This window comes from Drosophila subobscura, chromosome U (assembly GCF_008121235.1).
Source record: "Drosophila subobscura isolate 14011-0131.10 chromosome U, UCBerk_Dsub_1.0, whole genome shotgun sequence".
NCBI classification, from domain to species: domain Eukaryota; kingdom Metazoa; phylum Arthropoda; class Insecta; order Diptera; family Drosophilidae; genus Drosophila; species Drosophila subobscura.
In genome coordinates, this window is record NC_048534.1 from 5,044,269 (window position 1) to 5,062,609 (window position 18,341).

At 41.8% G+C, this 18,341-nt stretch overlaps 1 protein-coding gene across 1 annotated transcript; it reads left to right on the forward strand.

The window, feature by feature from the left end:
- Positions 1-13,536: 13,536 nt before the first annotated feature.
- Positions 13,537-16,647, forward strand: LOC117901255. The gene is made up of 3 exons (XM_034811948.1): positions 13,537-14,073; positions 14,841-15,635; positions 15,702-16,647. The coding sequence occupies exons 1-3, from the start codon at positions 13,570-13,572 to the stop codon at positions 15,903-15,905; spliced, it is 1,503 nt and encodes a 500-aa protein (XP_034667839.1). The 5' UTR covers positions 13,537-13,569; the 3' UTR covers positions 15,906-16,647.
- Positions 16,648-18,341: the final 1,694 nt, after the last annotated feature.

The following is an 18,341-nucleotide window of genomic DNA, read 5'->3' on the forward strand; positions in this document are numbered from 1 at the left end:
AGTTTCATTCACAGCAATCTCCGTAGCAATCTCGAAAAACTAAAAGGAAATTCCATTTCAATCTCGCAAGCTTAATGCTATGTTGCACAACACATGTTGCAAGTTGCAGCTGCAGCTGTAAGCAGTTTCCTTAACGTTTTCTTTATTTCGCCTGCTTTAATTGTAAAATCTTAAATTATTCATTGGACATTTCTTTCCGTTTTGGGTGGGCCAAGGAACTGTACTTGAGAGCGTCCCAGCCAGCCGCTTCCTGCATAAAGTGGGGCAATAAATTTTTAAGATGTGTCTAGAAAGTTGGAAGATGGCCAGCGGAAACGGTGGAAAGTATTTCGTTTTTAGTAGGGTATTTGGCCATTTTTGGTAGAGGGTTGTATGGGCAGAAGGAGGCTGTTTATAAAGATTGGAGCGAGAAATGAGGAATAAATGAATTTATATTTTGCCTGTGCCTACCTACTCGTACCTTATAGAAGAAACATATCTAAATTCGACATAAAACTGAAAAGAAAAACCTCTCGTAGAAGACAAATTTCATTTGGTTTTTATGTCGCTTTGGGAGAGATCTCCCTCAGTCCAAAATATTCCTTAGGTGGAAAATAATAATACACACATAGAAAGAGCTCCCAAAGCTGAAAGCACTCTGTGGTAAACCTCACTTTGACGGACACCTTTTCTTGGCTGGAAATCCTTAAAAGTTTCACCCGCACCCACATAATACCGTATACTCGTATCATTCATAACTTCCCTTATGTCCCCTGTGATTGCAACGATTACGAACATTGCCACACGGTAAGTGGCATTCGATTGCCCAACATTCAGCCTCGAACTTGTTGAATCTGCGCCCATACCTCACGGGGTATGGCCGCCTGCCTCTGCGGCTGTGTGTATTACATGAGCAGCTCCATAGCCATGGCAGTCACATTGCCACAGCACCAGCTGAAGGTAAAACGTGCGAAGGACACACAGAGAGAGGCAGAGACAGAGAGAGTGAGAGTGTGGCACGAAGACGCTGCATGGAAATCCATGACAAAATGTAACAGATTGGCCGTACACAGCCAGCCCCCTGCGGAAAGGCAGAAGGAAAGGCACAAGGCTAAGCCCCCGGGCATGGGCTCTCACAGAGAAAGTGAAAGAAAGAGATGGCGAGACATGGCAGGAAAAAGAGTGCGAGAAAGTAGCAGAAATTGTGTGTGTGTGTGGGGAGTGGGAAAGTGAGAAAAAGAGAGCGATAGAGTGGACGGCTGCATATTTAATCCTGTTGATTTTTATTTGTTTCCGTGTTGGTTGCCCTCCCCCCCGTGCCACTGTTGCTTCTACTTTTTATGTCTTTTTATCCGCCTGATGCTGATGATTGTGCATGCTCTTTGTTGGCCAGCTGCCACGCCCACATACAAAGCCCACTGCCTACCACACACTGACCTTTCTTGCATGTGTCTGAGTGTGTGTGTGCGAAGGTCGGGGCATCCTCCTTCCCACCTGATGACGGAGCACACATGCATTTTATTCTCTATTCAAAGAGCCGCCCGTTTTGCTGGCTTTTAATTTTCCATTTTCAGTGTATTCACGTTTCGATGGCATTTGCCAGAAGATGTGCACGTGGCTCGAGTTTACGATCAGTTTGGGGTTTTTTAGGAGCTCCAAGGAGAGAGCAGAGGCTGCATTTGCATATCCTTGCTCGAAATAGAACTGAAGGTTGCTGTTGCAGCCCACAAATAGAGTTGGCAATGAATAGCAAATTAATCAATTAAAGTCATTGCAGGCGAAATTAAAGTTTAGGATGGGAAATTTATTAAATGAAAGGGAGGCTTGATAATGTGATATATCCATCTAAAATAAATGAAAATATGTGCTGCAGGGCTTTTCCATTCCCCGAGGCATGGTACAATATAACATTCATAGATTGAGGCACCAAGGCAAACAGGAAAACATTTGTCTTCCCCCGTTTCGTTTTGGCAATAAATTCCCAAAGCAAAACTCTGAACTGCTAAAATGTAGCTGACAAGTAAAAGCAAAACCTGACTCATGCCACAAATAAATGCGAGTAATACGAGTAAAATGCCACAAATAAATACGAGTAATACAAACAATAAATGAGATCAGCAGTAGAGATCCCAACCCCAAACGTTACGCTCTGGCGTTTGTTGTTTTCTTTTCAAGGTTACACAAAACAGAATAAATTAATACAAAAACGAGCAGCGTCAGTCGGCTTTTCAATTTCAATTTCAATGCGGGACTGCTCTACAAATAAATCAAATCCGAAAACCAAACTGAAATTCAAATCGGAGCTCATTAAATGCCAACAAACATTCCCCAAAAACAGCAGCGGAAACAGTTGGTCGGTAGGGGAAAACAAAACGGCAACAGCTGAGCGGAGAAGGTGACCGTAAAACCACATCAAAATGCTCGTAAATTGTCCAAAAGACAAAATGTTTGTTGTAACAGAGCTCTAGAGCTCAGCACTCTGCTCTCTGCGGGTCCCAAAAGCACGTCTCCAATTAGAGCGCGTGCCTGCGTTCCGCAGCGCTCCGCAGCATTCCGTTCCGTTTCATTCCGCATTGATCGGGGGGCAATCAATCCATCCATCTGCAAGTATCTTTACGGGTTTTGATTGATTAAGTTTGCCACCCGGTGAGCGGTGTGAAAGTTGTGGCTGTAAGTGGGTTGGTTGGAGCGATAAAGCGGGGAGATGTTATAGGGGGTATTGTAAGTAGTTCAAAGTAATAGCTGTTTGGGACTTAATGAGTCTTGTCTTTGATAATACGTATTTAGGGGGATTTATTGGAATTTCGAGTGATTTTAGCTACATTTCCGGAAAGGTTTTTGAAGATAATAATAGTGGTGTAGCGTTTTGGGAATAATTTAGGCATTTTGGCAAATAAACTTACTTTAAATTAAATAAATCTAATAATATGACTCTGAAATCCTTACACCAAGTGGCTTATCCTTGGAACTACTTGAATATTCAGTGTCCCAGACACCACCCACTTCCTGATAATAAGCTGGAAAATGGCTCGCCCCATCGCTTTGAGTGGTCGCTTAAAGGCCTTACAAAGTTGAGTAAAATATTGGCATTAACTCTCTGGGCTTTTGCCTTAAACCTGCTGCTAAACCGAGTCCCGGTCCTTGCCCCTCGTACTTGTGAACGTCCCTGGTAGCATGTCTGCAATGGCTTATTAAGTTGTGATGCCAAAACCACAGAGACAGGAGATTGGATCTGGTGTTGGGATATGGCAATGAGAGTGAGGACGCTGCTGCTGCTGTTTGATGGCTGATGAGAATGAGGTGGTGGCTATCCCATATGGAACTGCGCTGTGGTCATCATCATGTCTTTGGATGCAAAGGAGCAACCGACAAGCTACTGGTCTGGTCTCATCATCGCACTGCTAATCAAAATGCCATTGCCATACAGCAGCAGCAGAAGCAGCAGCAGCAGCAGCAACGATCAGGGGAGCAGCGAAAAGCGAAATAAAATTAGCTTGAAAATTGTTATAGCATTTTGTGGTTCAGACACTCCACAGACCAGACACAGCACACAGCATCTCCACAAACCATGGCATTAAATCGGCTTAGAAACACTCTAAAGAATTCCCTTTCATGTCTACTTTTCTGTTTTTTCCTTTCATCACTTATTTTGGCACTTGTTTTCTCTCTGCGACTGCTCTGCCAATTCAAAGTTACTTGACCACAACAAAAGCGCACAAATTGTGCTGACAGACAGACGGATGGAGACTTGTTTTCACCAACTCATTTATATCAAAAATGTGTTCTTAATCAGGCGGCGGGCTGGCTAGTTGAAAGCGTAGCCAAAACTCTTTCCGGTGCTGCAGAGTGACGAAGTGTTTTGTGATTTTATAGACCTTTGGCTAAAAGGGATTTCTAAAGTCATTTAGGGGCATTGTCTGTGGATAGCAAGGATTATTATGTGGAAGGAAAAGTGCTTAGATTTGATGAATAGGCAGGTTGTGTGGCACATGGAAGGGGAGATTGTTTCTTGGCACTTTTCTTTGGCGAAAGTGTTAATCGGAATGAGGAGAAATTCTCACAAAATGATAAGCCATTGACTATCCTCTTACACGGCTCCTGTTGGGATCCCTGCTCACGGTGTACTCTGCCTGAGATTACAATTTGAAACACACACACAGCCAGAGTTTGTGTTGCCCCAAGCGACATAACAGCAGTCCTTCGATTGCTCCTCCGATTGCTCCTTCTCCGCTGACACTGCTCCTCCTTCTCCCTTTGGGTTGCGCATCACTCAGCGAATCATCTTTCGGAAGCAGATTGTTGATAAAGTTTACAACAAAAAAACACATGCAACAAGCACAACAATAAAAAGAGGGGCAAGAAAAAAGGAAACCTTATTGCTGCCACAGCGATGAGGAGTACGTGCGTGGCATGCCACGCATTCGATGAAGCACCTGCTGCTGTTCCTCCTGCTGCTGCCTAGGATGCGGCATTACGTGACGTTAAGACGCAAGGCAGTGCGGTGGGTGGGGGTTCTCCCTCTAATCCTTTGAAGAATGCACTGCCACACAAGTGGATATCCCAGCCAGGCGCCCGCCCGCCCGTTCGTCCTTTTCGATTGTGTCGCTTTTAGCTGATTCTCAAGAACTGAAACTGAGACACCACGTGAATGTAGGTCAAGTGGGCGTGGCGTGTCGTGGCGTGGCGGCGTGTCCTGTGTGGTGGTATGCAGTCCTGTGTCTTTCACAAGGCTTTTATAAGGCAATTAAGCCAAGTTAATGAAATCAGCCTGCCGACAAAAGTAGCAGCAGAAGGCAGCCCTGCAGGCAGGCAGAGGCCAGCCAGGATAGACCTTTTTCCAGCCAATTTTCCTGGCAAATTTCCTTTCTATAATTTATGTAACCAATGGACTGCCAAGAAGGCTAATAGGCATAGGCCATCATGCAGACGATAGCCATAACGGATATGGCCAAGTATGGCGGTGGGAGAAGGGGCGGAGAGGTTAAGGTTACGATTAAATGTGTGTGTGGAAAGTGCGGAAAAACAAAGGCAAAACGATGATTACACTTGGCTGGAGGGGAAAATTTGTGGCAGAGTGAATTTAACCCCTCATGGAGGGGAGATAGAACTCAATTTGTGTGTGTTTCCCTCTAATTGAGAATGAATATTTTATTGGTTTATTGGTGAAAAGGATAGGGATAGCCATAACAATACAATTACACAAAAAAAAGTACACAACAAAAATAGACAGAAAATATCTACGTGAGAAAACTAACAAAATGGGAAAAATGTAGACAGATATGGATGGATAGATAGTCGCAGTAGATAGATAAATGAGAAGAGAAAAGAAGATGAGAAGATTTTTATGGCAACCGATGGGCAAGATGGAAACCGTTGGTAGTCTCCTCCTTCTGCTGCTTGCTTCTGCTGCAGCACAAACATCAAAAGTCAATCAATGTAATGTCACAGGGGCTACGTGGCAGGCATCCTACCTAGCGCGTATCTGGAGTCGCAGCAAGAGTCCGCCTCGGACGCAGCGCATAAAATCAATGGAAAATGGGGCGTGGAAATCCGTAGAATGGGAAGGGCAGCAAAATAGAAACAGAGACAGAGAGTGTCCTGGCATAGAGTGGGTTTTAAGCCCACATTCGAGGCGAGCACAGCTTGACACTAATATATTGCATTGGCCGAACAGCATGATGGCTCGATGCCACCTGTGTGCGCCACCACAACTCCCACTACTCCCACTCTTCCCATGAAATTTACGATTAAAAATGTGTGTAACTTTAAGACAAACTTTAAGCTCCAAGCCCAACTTTTAGTCAGTTATTCGAGATATATGCATCCAGTATATAGCCAGTAACTCTGACATATCTGCACTTGCATTGTTCTGAACAAAAGGCAGCCAAAACAAGCAATCAGTGGATAGAGTGCAGTGCACAAATATGCCAGAAAATAGGAGAAAACGTTTGAAAAAAATTGGTAAAAAGAGAGGGAAAAAATCAAGAGATAAGTACAGAAAAAATACGAGAAGAAAAGAAAAAAATATAGTTAGACGAAAAATAAATATAAAACGAGTAGGTTTTATACCGGTACTCAGTCAGTATATCTGTTCCTGAATGTTTTTTTTTTCCAAATTTACATTTTATATTTGGTCTACATCTGTCATCTACATCACTTCTTACGCCACTTCTACACGCTCTTTTAGCTTGAAATACTCTTGTAACAGTGTGATATCACATAAGTCTTTAATCAAAATATGGTGACTCTAGCTCTTATAGTCTCTGATATCCAGGCGCTTATCAAAACGGACGGACAGACAGACAGACATATACGATTCAGCTATTGATGCTGATCAAGAATATTAATACTTTATGGGGTCGAAAACGCTTCCTTCTTACATATGTATGTATGTATGTACTTACAACATACATCACCTTTTGTACGCAGATGCAATATTCCCTATTTACTCTTCGAGTAGCGGGTATAAAAACTAAAAATAAAACTCGAAAAAAAAATGGTGATAGAGACTGATATTTAAATGAATTCGTTGGACTCTATTTTTGCACATTGTTGTTGTTGAAAAGTTAAACAAAATAGTTGTATTGTTGTTGTTGGAGTTAGTTGGTTGGTTCTCTGATTTTCTGTGTGGATGATTCTCGCTGCAGAGGCGTTGGATGTCTCTCTGTGTGTGGGCGAAGCTTTTTGCGTTAGTTTGAAGCTTTTTCCATTAACCGTAAAAGTTTCGTCAGGTGGTTTATTAGTGTTTTTGAAGCTTTAGGAAAAGTATAAAAGACACAAAAAACACCAACACTTGTCCACAATTTTTGTATCCTGCAAAAGGAAAATCCTGTGCCAACTCCAGGGGAAAGTCATGGGCAAAGTTGTGTGGGTGAAAGTTAACGCAGAGTTGGCTGAGAAATTAAATTAGAGTTTGGGGGATCCTCGTTTATTATTGGATTATAGTTGGGGGAGTACAGAAGAAAGCAGAGAGATTTAAAGAACTACATATATTGTAGAAAATTTCCTAAGATAATGTTGAACAATTGTGTTGTACATTTTTATAAACTAATTTGAAATTATAGATTTAATATTAAACTTCGGTATTAGAGGTGTTTCATATGGATTTAAATGGGGTTTAGATGGCTTAAAATTACCTCAAAGATGGAAGAACTTTACTCAAACCCTAATCTCGAATGTACTCAATTTTATAAACATTTTACGTTGTTAAAATTATAAAAATTTGATACAAATGTTAATCCATGGCCAAATTTCAACTTAATATTAATTTAATTTTATATTAAATCAAACTGCAAATATTATCAAATTATAGAGTTTCATAGTTTTAATGAGGCAGAAACATACCTCGAAATTGAATCTAAATATTCTCTAATGTGCCTGTTGTTGTTGGCTGTATTCGCTAGCTTTGACTGTCAATCCAACAGATGGATTTGGTTATATAATTAGGCTGATAGTTGGCTTCGGGTTGCCTTCTTTTTGATATTAAAATTTAATTAAAATGCCATCCAAAAGCGTCGAAGAGAGAGAGAAGCAACAGCTTGTTTTAAGAGCGAATGAACGGGGGGGGGCAACTATTGCCACAGAAAGAGAGAAGAAATGGAGTGATGCAGACACAGTCAAAGCGAGAGGGAAAGATAGTAAAATATGAAGGGAAAAAGAAAGTGAGGAAAAAAAAGAAGCTGCAGAAGAAAGAAATAGAGAGACAGGAAGAGGCAGCGATTACGAGGTAAGCTTACAGTCATTTAACTTTGACATCCTTGCGCTTCATTTAACGCAAAAACACACACAGGGATATGTGTATGTGAGTCTGTTCCTAGTACGAGAGTCGAGTGCCGTGTGTGCCGTGTGCAGTGCTGGGTAATGCGAGCTGGAAGCTATTTAATTAATGTGAAGCATTATGCCCGATTATGTGGAATAAATGAAGGGAAAGCCAAAGGAAGTGGCAGGAGGCAGACAGAACACAGGGAGAACGCAGAATAAGTGGTAAAAGCGATTATCCATGTGAACTACTGGGTGAAGCTCTGACCATATTAAATCGGACTATCAATATAAGCAATTTATGAATAGGGAAAATGGGGAGTACATAAAAAGGTAATGGTTTTGGTAGCGAAGAAAAGATAAAAACGGAAACCATTTAATGGTAAAATTATCACAGAAATTATCACAAATTAATTAAAATAAACAAAGGGTTGCAAGAACCCTAAGGCGGAGCAGTAAATAGACTTTGGAAACCTATTGAAAATACAAATGAAAGTTGCAATACTCTTCTGATTAATGCCTTAAGCGTTGCTGAATCACCTAAAATGCAACTGGAAGCCTGTGTAAAACGAGGAAAAACATTTCCTGGAATAAAGTTGTACTCAAACTGAAACCCAGACGAGGGTTAAAGCCAGTTGTTAGTTCCCCTTTGTAAATCAAAATCAATTTTCAGGCTACTCTTACACATAATTTGAACAGCAAACAGACAGGCTCCAGCTCCTACTTTCCGAATAACACAAGACACACAGATACTCGGAAACACAAACATACACAGATAAAGAAGCAAAGGCACAGATACTCCGACAAGAGAGAGAAAGGAAGCAACATGTGAAAGATGAAAAATGTGTGGCCACCAGCTGCCTGGACTGCCGAGTCCTTGTTAAATTATTCAAAACTGTAAGCCCTGCTAAGAGGCGCGAAAGAAAAAGTAAAAACTTTAGATTGCATATAATAAAATGCCAGGAAAAATTAAGGCAGCAGAGGCCCAAACCTAACAGACAGACAGCCTGGGAAATGCAGGAAAAAATACCAAGAAAGGAACTAACGGAGGCCCTTCCCCCAGTTGAGTTGGAATAAAAACCAAGGGAAGTCAGGCGACGAAAATATGTTTTATTGATTGTGTAAATATTTAATGCACTTTCGCATTTCACTTGCTTTCTGTTCCACTTGAATAAGTCAGAGGATTATTTTTCCTGCGAGTGGTTGGGTCTTAGGCCTGCGTATATTTGCGTGTGAACTGGCTTATTACGGTCACGTTTCACCTATAAAGCAAAGACAGGAGGGAGGGAGATATATTAAGAGGGGAAGAGATACCACAGAGGGTGAGAGAAACTAAGAGGGAAGGAGACACTTAGATCGGGTGGAGACCCTTACAGAGGGTGAGCCACTAAAAGGGGGTGCAGACTTTGCCTTCACACGAGAAGCCAAACCATGAGGTTAGGCCGCGTCCCTGGGGACTTGGTTTCCTGGATTCAGAGCACCTGTCGCCTCGATAATAGACAGGACCTCAGGCGTACTAAATTCTCTAGCAGTGAGAAAAGAATACAGCAAACACACCGAGAAAACCACTAGAAGAGGCTTACTCCATTTCATTCCTGCCCAATGGCTTGAAATTTATTGTTTGCCTCAAAGGTGAAAAATGCTGCAGCAGGCACTTAATTTTCGTCGGCGAAGAGCTTAAATATGCCACTTCCGAAGAGGAAGTTTTTCTTTCTGTTATTTTTGAGCGAAAAATTACAGCTGGGAATTGCCTTTGAAACATAGCTGGGAATTAATAAAGTTTTTCTTTCTAGAGTTCTCTAGCTGGAAAGTTATTCTAGAAAAGTTCCTAGAGGGGATTTTCTCTCGGTTCTTCCTGTTTTAAAACATAGTTTTGTCGGAAATTCGAAGAAGCTAATTAGTATGTCAGGGGGAACGGAAAAAGCATAAAGAGAGAAAAGGGAAAAGGAAAAAACCAAACCCAGGAAGTAAAAGTGTTTGAAATTAGTCTAATGATAAGGAAGGAGCCCCACAATTTAAATGGCTTTCATGGGTCTGTCGTTTAACATCATTAACACAATTTCCTTTCATGTTTGCCCCCAAGTTCCTGAGTCTGTTGGACTCTCGTGGTCAAGGTGAAAACAAACAAACAAAAAACGTGGAAAAGTCAGCAGGCAGTGGCCCTGGGAATTGGATGCTTCATGCTACATATGTTTGTATAATTTCCAGGAGCCCCCCGACGCCATATGGGTTGTCCTGTAAGTGGGTTTGCCTCTTCGTGAGTGTGTCAGTATATACGTGTGTGTGTGTGTGTGTGTGTGTGTAGGGTGTTTATTTACCCACGCTGCCGGGTTGGGTTGAGAGTTCTCCACTTTATTTGTGTGCCTTTCGGCTTCTGTTCTCGGGGCCCAAACTGTGTAAAAACTGTGTAAAAATCACGTTTAACACATAAATCCAATTGCGGTAGCTCTACGCACGTCGGAAGAACGGGGTACACCGAGGGAATGACAGAGAAAAATGATGAGAAAGGAAAGAGAGCGAGGGCGAAACATGGAGTGAGCGGGGATAGTTATGTAATTAATTAGCTGGACACCAAAAAACTGTTTTTACACAGAAATTGCACGTTCAGCAAAACCAGAGATGTGCGGAAAAATATGCCCAAGAGAGAACTAAAATTTCAAAAAAAATATAGAAACCCTATAGGATTTTGAAAAAATAAAACAGAGCGAGAATTTAGAGTGGAGAGTGTGCTATAATGGGAGATGGTATAAAATATAGTGAAAGATCACGAAACATCAGCAGAAATTTACTTGGAATTTGTGAAATTTAGCTGGTATATTCTCAACAATTTCCCTGCAAATATCGATCCCTGGTGCCATCCCTAGAGCCAAAGCTTGAATGTTGCAAGGCTCTTCCCTCGCACATTTATTTGACCAAAAATAGCCCAGCCATTCCATTCGAAATGGAGAGAGCAAAAGCGCAGAGGGAATGGGATTGTGCCTCTGTCAAGGCGTCAGGCTGTCTGGGCATTTGTAATTGGGGTAAAAGTATGGAAAAGTGGACAGGCTTTAGAGCTGTCAGAACATGTGGCTGACATAACCTGGCAATGGATGTGCCCCGCGCCCGTTGTGTGCAGCATTTTACTCTCTCTCTCGCTTGCTTTGGTCATATTTTCAATTAATTTTACAGCTCGACAAAAGTTTGTCACATTTCAATTACATTTTGCCACAGAGCCACATTAAGGTTGATATTATTGACACCACGCCCTACAGTTCGGAGTCCAAAGCGTCGTCTCACTCTGCGTCTGATTGATTGCACTCGAGGCTGTGGCTGTGGCTCAGGCTCTGCCTCTGTCTCTGTCTTTAGGGCGAGATATTATCTGAGCGTTTGCATAATCCATTTACAGGCCAGAAGGTTCTTAATTAAGGCATTGCATTTCGAGTGGGTCGGCTATAGATTGAACCGACCAAATAGAGCGGTGGCCTTTTGGCCCTCAGGCAGAGACAAACAGACAGCTCCAATTACCAAGGCTAATGGGCACGTGAGCCGCATTTCATTTTCTCAGATCACAGACGAGAGATGAGCGAAGAGACAAGAGACAGGGACGAAGGTATGAGGTGAGAACGAGGAGTTTTCCCATCAACCCATCCCGTCATCATTGTGGCGATGCTTCTGCAATTGTCATAATTAAGAATGATGAATGAGTTGGCGAATTGTGTCAGACGTGGATGGGCAAATGCAATGCAACAGGCCATCACGAGAGGCCAACCTCTGTGGATAGTAAATGTAACTCTCTTTGGAGATGAGGGCGTGAGAGCAGGGATTTACTCATTCTGGAGTTGCACTCGTTTGATGGAATATTTCAGAGTGTTTAACTCTGCAGATGAGAGCTTGAGCATTTTGAATGCAGCTGCCTTCAGGCCCAAGTTTATCGTAATACAAATACCCTCCCTCCTGCCTTAGTCCACACTGTTTGCTTCTCCCCTAAAGCTGACTCACGCTGCCATCTCTAGAGTTTCCACTCTCTGAAGTTGCGTGTCCCAGGGCCTCCATGTCTCGCATATTTGTTAATTGTTTTCAATTGCATGTTCTTCTGCCTTTTTGCCTCTTTCCTCCCAACTGCATTCCAATGGGGAATGCCCGCTCCGTCCCGGTCGCTTGTGGCATTCCTTTGTGGCTTGTGAAAACGGAAGTTCTTAAGTCAATCACTCGTTGTGGCTGGAGTCTTTTGCTGTAGCTCTTTAGCTACAGAATGGAAGCACTCTATAAAGAAGGGGAGTCTCTGCCACTCTTTAAAGTCGCTTAATTCCATGTTCTGTCGCTCTTCTGTTCTGTCTGTCTATCTGCCACTTTTTCCTGATGCATGCTCCACAAATTAAAGTTGAAAAGTTATTTTAAATGAAAATGTTAAAATGTTGTACATTCTTTGGCATTTGCTTTGCCGCTTCCTTCTACCACTTTGTCTTTCTTCCACCTCTTGGTATTTATTCCACCTCTTTGTCTCTCTTCCTCCACTTTTTATATACCATTTGGCATTGCTCTTCCATCTCCGCGTTGTCTTTTTATTTATTTGTTGTGTCGTTTGCCATTTCCTTGGCTCTGCAATTGTTCTTCTTGGCCCAGAGACAAAACAGATTAAATAGATAATTTCAATTTGCTCTGTGGGTTAAAAGCGCAGCACTGCAATGGAATTATTTCTCCGAAATTCATTACAAAACTCCGTCCGAGGCAGCAGCGAGTTCACTTGCAAGCTGATTCCTCGGAGTCGTTAAATTTCAAGCTACTTTTGCTGAGATGTTTAATTACTTAATTGTTATCTTAAAATGCGATTACCCCTTGGCTTGCATTTAAATTTAATTGCATTTTCCAAGGAATAAACCTCACTCCTCGAATTGTTTTTCCCCGGAACTTTCTCCCTGCTGAATTGTAGAGTTTCTCAAAATGGGTTTTCAACTAATTTTCTGGGCATTTTGCTTATCAGTCATAAAATGTAATAGTTTTGTGACTCATGTCAGCGTTTTTCCTGCACTGGAAAAACATTAAAGCAAAGTCCACCTCCACCTCTGATTATTTTGCTGATTTTCCCTGGTGTTTGCATGAATTAGCCACGACAGGAAAAATAGGGGAAAAGTAATCAAAATCCAAAATGCATACAAATGAAATAATTATAATTGGTTCAAGGAGTGTTCAAACACAGTGGAGGAATATGTTTTTAATGTGAATTTAATGAATTGTCCATTTTTGCATAATGATATTTTCCCATTCGCTTTTTGCTGGGCAGCTGTCGCATGGCACGGGGCGTATGCTTTATCCGTCATTTCGATGGATGAATTTTTGCACCGAAATTCAATGTAATAAATCCCCAAAATAGTGGGAACCTAATGGATGGTTGACTTTTTGATGGGCAAACATGGAAAAATTGGACAAAAATTTGATCAAAAATTGGAGTGGTTTTGCACCACAAGTTAGTGGCCTGTGTACATATTTGGCTATTAATAAAACATGTTCCACTCACTCTTATGTATATTGTATGTATGTTTTTTTCCCTGTGGTTGTGTTCCTTTCAAGCAGAAAGAGCTCTCCACACAAATCACATAGTCAAGAACGGGCCAGGGCACACATCCATCCAGCCAGCTATCGAGGGAGGAGAAGCAGGACACACATCGCATCCATCCAGCCATCGAGGGAGAAGAACAAGGAGAAGAAGTAGTAGCAGCAGCTGTCAGCCAACGACCTTGCTGCATGCTGGCCAAGCACCAGATAGCACACATATCCCCCCATAGCTCAGTAGAACAGCTCAGCTCAGCTCTCTCCTCCAGTAGCAGCTAAACCCCAAAACTCCCTCGCAGCCAAATGTATGCCGGGCGAGCGACACAATTTGCCAAAACCATCAGCAGCATGGCATGCAGCATACAGAAGCAGCAGCCACAAGCCACAGCACAGAACGTAGCCACAGCCACAGGAACAGCCACACGCATGACGACGACGACAGCAACCTCATCCACATCCCCATCCTCATCGAGTGGTGCAGTGGCGACAGCAGCAGTAGTTCCTGATGTCCGACGTGGAGGCGGTGGCTGCAGTGGAGCGGGCACTGTGCCCTCCACACCGAAATCAACCAAGACTTCGGCTCAGCCGCGTGGTTCCCTGCCAACGGATGTAAATCTGCCCCCGTTGGAATTTCAATGGCCACCGCCGGTGCCTGTTTCGACGCACACCAGCAATTTGCGACTGAACATGATGAATCAGGATCCCAAGGACCTGCACACGGCACGGGCCATGATTGAGGAGCTGCGCTCCAAGGTGCGATTCCAAACGGAGCACATTATGAAGTGGCGCAAGGCATACGCCATGCAGGTGAGTCCGAGAAAAGGAAGAGGAGTTTGGTTTTTGATACAAGAATATAGCAGAACGAAAAACAAATTTTCAGAACAGAAAATGTGCAAGAAAATTTAACTTTTGAAAAGAAGTTATGAGGGAAAGGTGTTGAACTAGATATTTGATAAATTGGAAGACTTTAGGAACTGAAAATTTGCTACGAAAATGTAAAATGTATACGTGAAAGGCACTGAACTAGAAATCTGTTAATTTTAAATGGTTAAAGAACTAAAAGTTTTAAAAAATATAGCTTTTGGAAGGAGTTTATATAGGATAGGGATTCCTACAACTAGGTTTATTTTCGGTACAAATAGTGTTTCTTATTTCCACTATTATATGGTTTTGATTTTCATAAAATTAAGTTTTTCATTGGTAGATTATTGTGGGAAGTTTTACATATGTTGCATAAAGTTTGCTTGTGCTAGAAGCTTTCAAAGATTTTCCTTGATAAAATGTTGTAAAAGAGTTAAAATATGATGAATGCATTAACACTGTTTTGAATGGAAAACGAAGGAAAATGTAGTCAAAATTGAGCTCCCCGAATATCAAAGGCCTATCCAAAAGTCTAAACAATACTTCAAATAATGAAACCAAAATTCAGTATTCTAGCTATCAAAAGATCATAGCCTTATAATTTCACGGAAACCCAAAAATCGGGTTTGTCAGAAGATCCCAAAGTCTAACAAATACTTTAAATGATACCACCAAAACCTCACCATACCATACTACCCTAATCTACCTCTCAGGTGCAGCAGCATTATCGCTATCAAAAGGAGAAATCCGATCAGATGAACTCGCTGACGTCGCAGCTGCTGCTGCTGGAGTCCAGGCTGAAGCGAAAGCAGAAGCAAATCTCCAGCCTGCTCAACCATCGAGAGCTGACAATTGCGCGGCAGCAGAAGGTCATTGACACGCTGTCCTCGCGTCTGGTGGATCACGGACTGGAGACCATCGATGCGAGCTATGCCAATGAGTTGGACTCGCTGAACGACTCGGATTCGGCGGTGGTGCTGGAGGACATTGATTCGGACAGCACCATGACATTGGGCACGCGACGGAGGAGCAGCGGCGGAGGAGGAGTGCTGGGCAGCGATGGCATCACCATCGTTCGATCGATATCCGATGCAATTGAAACGAATCTGAATAAATACGGAGCTGCGCGGCGGAACAATTGCTTCCTGCGGCGGCCGGACATCCTAGAAACTGTTTATTCGGTGGAAGAGGACCCTGAACCCACACCCGATGTGGCGGAGAAGCGAGATAAGTTCAAGAATCGATCGGACAAGGCCTTGAGCTCCAGCTCCACCGAGGGACAAATCGATGGCGTCAGCCCCACGGCTTCTGGCGGTGCTGATAAAGCCAAAGAGTCGTCGTCGTCGATGAGTGTGGATGGAGGCAGTGCGGTGCCGCGTCGACAGTTGGGTGCCCTGAAGCGATCCCCCAGCCATGATGCACCGTGCACCACGGTGAGTGTCAAAGTGCCGCAGTTGCAGCCATCTCCACAGCAGTCACAGCAGGAGCCGCTCAATGGCAAGAATCAGGTTAGCAGGGAGTCCCTTTTTACCCTTCTTAAACTGCCACGAATTCATATTTCCCTCTTCCTTCAGGTACTCTCCTACAATCGTGTTATGTTGAACCATCGATCGGTGACCAAGCCGAAGGACGTCAAGTACAAGCGCATCAACAAGGCCAAGTCCAAGAGTCTTGAGGAGCTGCGTGGGCGTCTCAAGAATCTGGTGGAACGACCGCCCGGCCTGGAGGGTGGCTATCCCTCGGGTATGATGCCACAGACGGCACAGTCGTATGCGTGACATTTGCCACAGCAGCCAGAAGACGCTGGCAGCCCCAAGAAGCCCAGGCAGATGGAGCACATAGATGTATGTCGAAGGGGTTCCTCCACCACTCAAATGGTGTCCGAGGCAGATGAAGAGCCAGATGGTGGCAGGCATAGCTGTCCGAAGCGTTCAATGACCCTGCCACGGATATTAGTGCCACATGCCACAAACAGCAGCAGAAGCGGCAGCGGTGGCACTGGCACTGGTAGTGGCAGTGGTGGGCGTGGCAGTTTCTAGCAATTAAAGAAATTTTTCATACGCAATTGTGATAAAAAGTGAAACCGTTTTTCCTTCTACTTTTCCTCTCTATTAGTCCTCTTTTGGGGAGGATGTCTGCTAAGGCTCTTCTTAGAAATTATGTCTCCTAAATGTATCATTTAGTGGCTATATTTATCTTTTATAATGTAACTCCTCAATGTATATTTTCCTCTGTGAATGAATCTCTACTAAATGTTGCTCTCAGTGATTATATTCCTCTTTGTTTAGGATTATCTTTCTTCTGATATAAACCCCCATAGAGAATTAACTTGTGAAGATATCTTTGGCTAGCTATGCCACCCTTCTTGAGAAATATTCCCTTAAATATACACTTCTATCATTCAGTTGTTTCTCTATTGTAACATTTGCTTCCTTCGGATCCATCCATCCGACTATCCTTTGCTCAGTTCTTCAGAAAAACTTTGCATTTAATTATTTTTAGTTTTTAATTTGTAACATACAACAAAACGGAACTGCATTTTTGACTTGACATTTATTAAGTATAATTTCACACACACACATACACACATACAAATAAATCATTAAACATATACAACAAACAAAACATTTGTCTATCTTTCTGTCCATTATTTTTTTTTGTTGGCCAACAAGAAGCGTATGAAAAATTTCAAACGTCTGCAATGTGTAAGTGTAAGGAAATGGTGTGTTTTTGGTCCTATAAGGATGAGAAGGCTCTGCTTTGAGGACAATATTTCCCACAAGAAATAAAATCTAAGAAGGTTTAAATTTGAGGAAGGGAAGAAGTGAAGGGAGTGAAAGAAGTCGAAGGGTGACCGGTAGAGTAGAGTAGCGTAGAGTAGAGGAGTCCTCATTGCGAGTGGGTGAAATCTAGGCTAGACAAAGGATACTACAACAAATATACCTATTAATTATAGTAACTACTTATTGTATTTGCTAGTTAGAAATGTAAGACTTTTGCAAATCAGAGCATAGTTTTAGCTTGAATTAAAGAGAGATTAAAGATATTTTCAGCTTGAATTAATGTGGCAATGGCTATGGCTTTCCCAATTCCCTTTATAGTACCGCATTCCAAAAATGTAGAAAATCTCTAACACGCACTCCAGAAAACACAGAAAAATTAATTACCCTTTGGATTAATTCAGAACTTAGTTTGTAAGCTCTAACTCCATGGACTGTCTTCTAGATAACAGAATTTAAAATATATAAAAATATGAATACCAAATATATATTTTCTTACTAACAAAATCACAAGCTAACTATTTTTACATTTATTACTAAATAAAATATAAATCTAGTAGATCTAAGTGTTATTTTTGTTTAACTTTTGGCTTATTATTTCACGATTATCATGAGCTCTGGGGGCAGCTGAAGTTTCCCCCCGCAAGAGCCGACGTCAGATGTACCTTGAAAAATATGCGTTAAAATATAGAGAAAAATATAAATGCAGCATTAACTGTGTAGCTTCAGATGCAAATGCTTTAGATGTAAAAATAAAACCTCTAGCTCTCTAACAAAAATGGCTGCTATACAACCGAAAAATCTATTGAAATATATGGAAATAAAATGTGTTAATCGACAAAACTAAAGTACAATGCTCACGAAAACAAAACCCAGCTGTAATAAATACAAAAACAATACAATACCAATGTTATATCAAATATACATATACATACATATATACAATATATAAAACTCGGTGTTTCAGTGTGAAAAAATAGCCAACAAAATGTACCTACAAAAACTTTACAATAAAATACACAAACAAACAAAAAGTCTACACAATTGTTATCGTTCTCATCCTACGCCACCTCCTCAGCAGAGCTAAATAAAAACTGTTTCAAAAACGTTTCTTAAACCTCATATATTGGATATATACATACATACATATATACAGATATATACGTAACGTCAATGTCAAATGTCAATGTTGTAGAAATATGATAATATAATCATTGTGTCAATTTTAATTAATTGCATTTCTGTTTTTTGGGTTTGTTTTTGAAGAGTACGAAGCAGCGCAAAATTACTTGCCAGACTCGAACATAAAGCGTGCGATTCTAAATGTAATAATAAGCATAAATAATGAAAGCTAATGAATGAAAAGCTTAGGAATACTATTTAATTAATAGTTGTAAACTAATAGTTGTAAGAATTCAATAACCCAAAGCCATA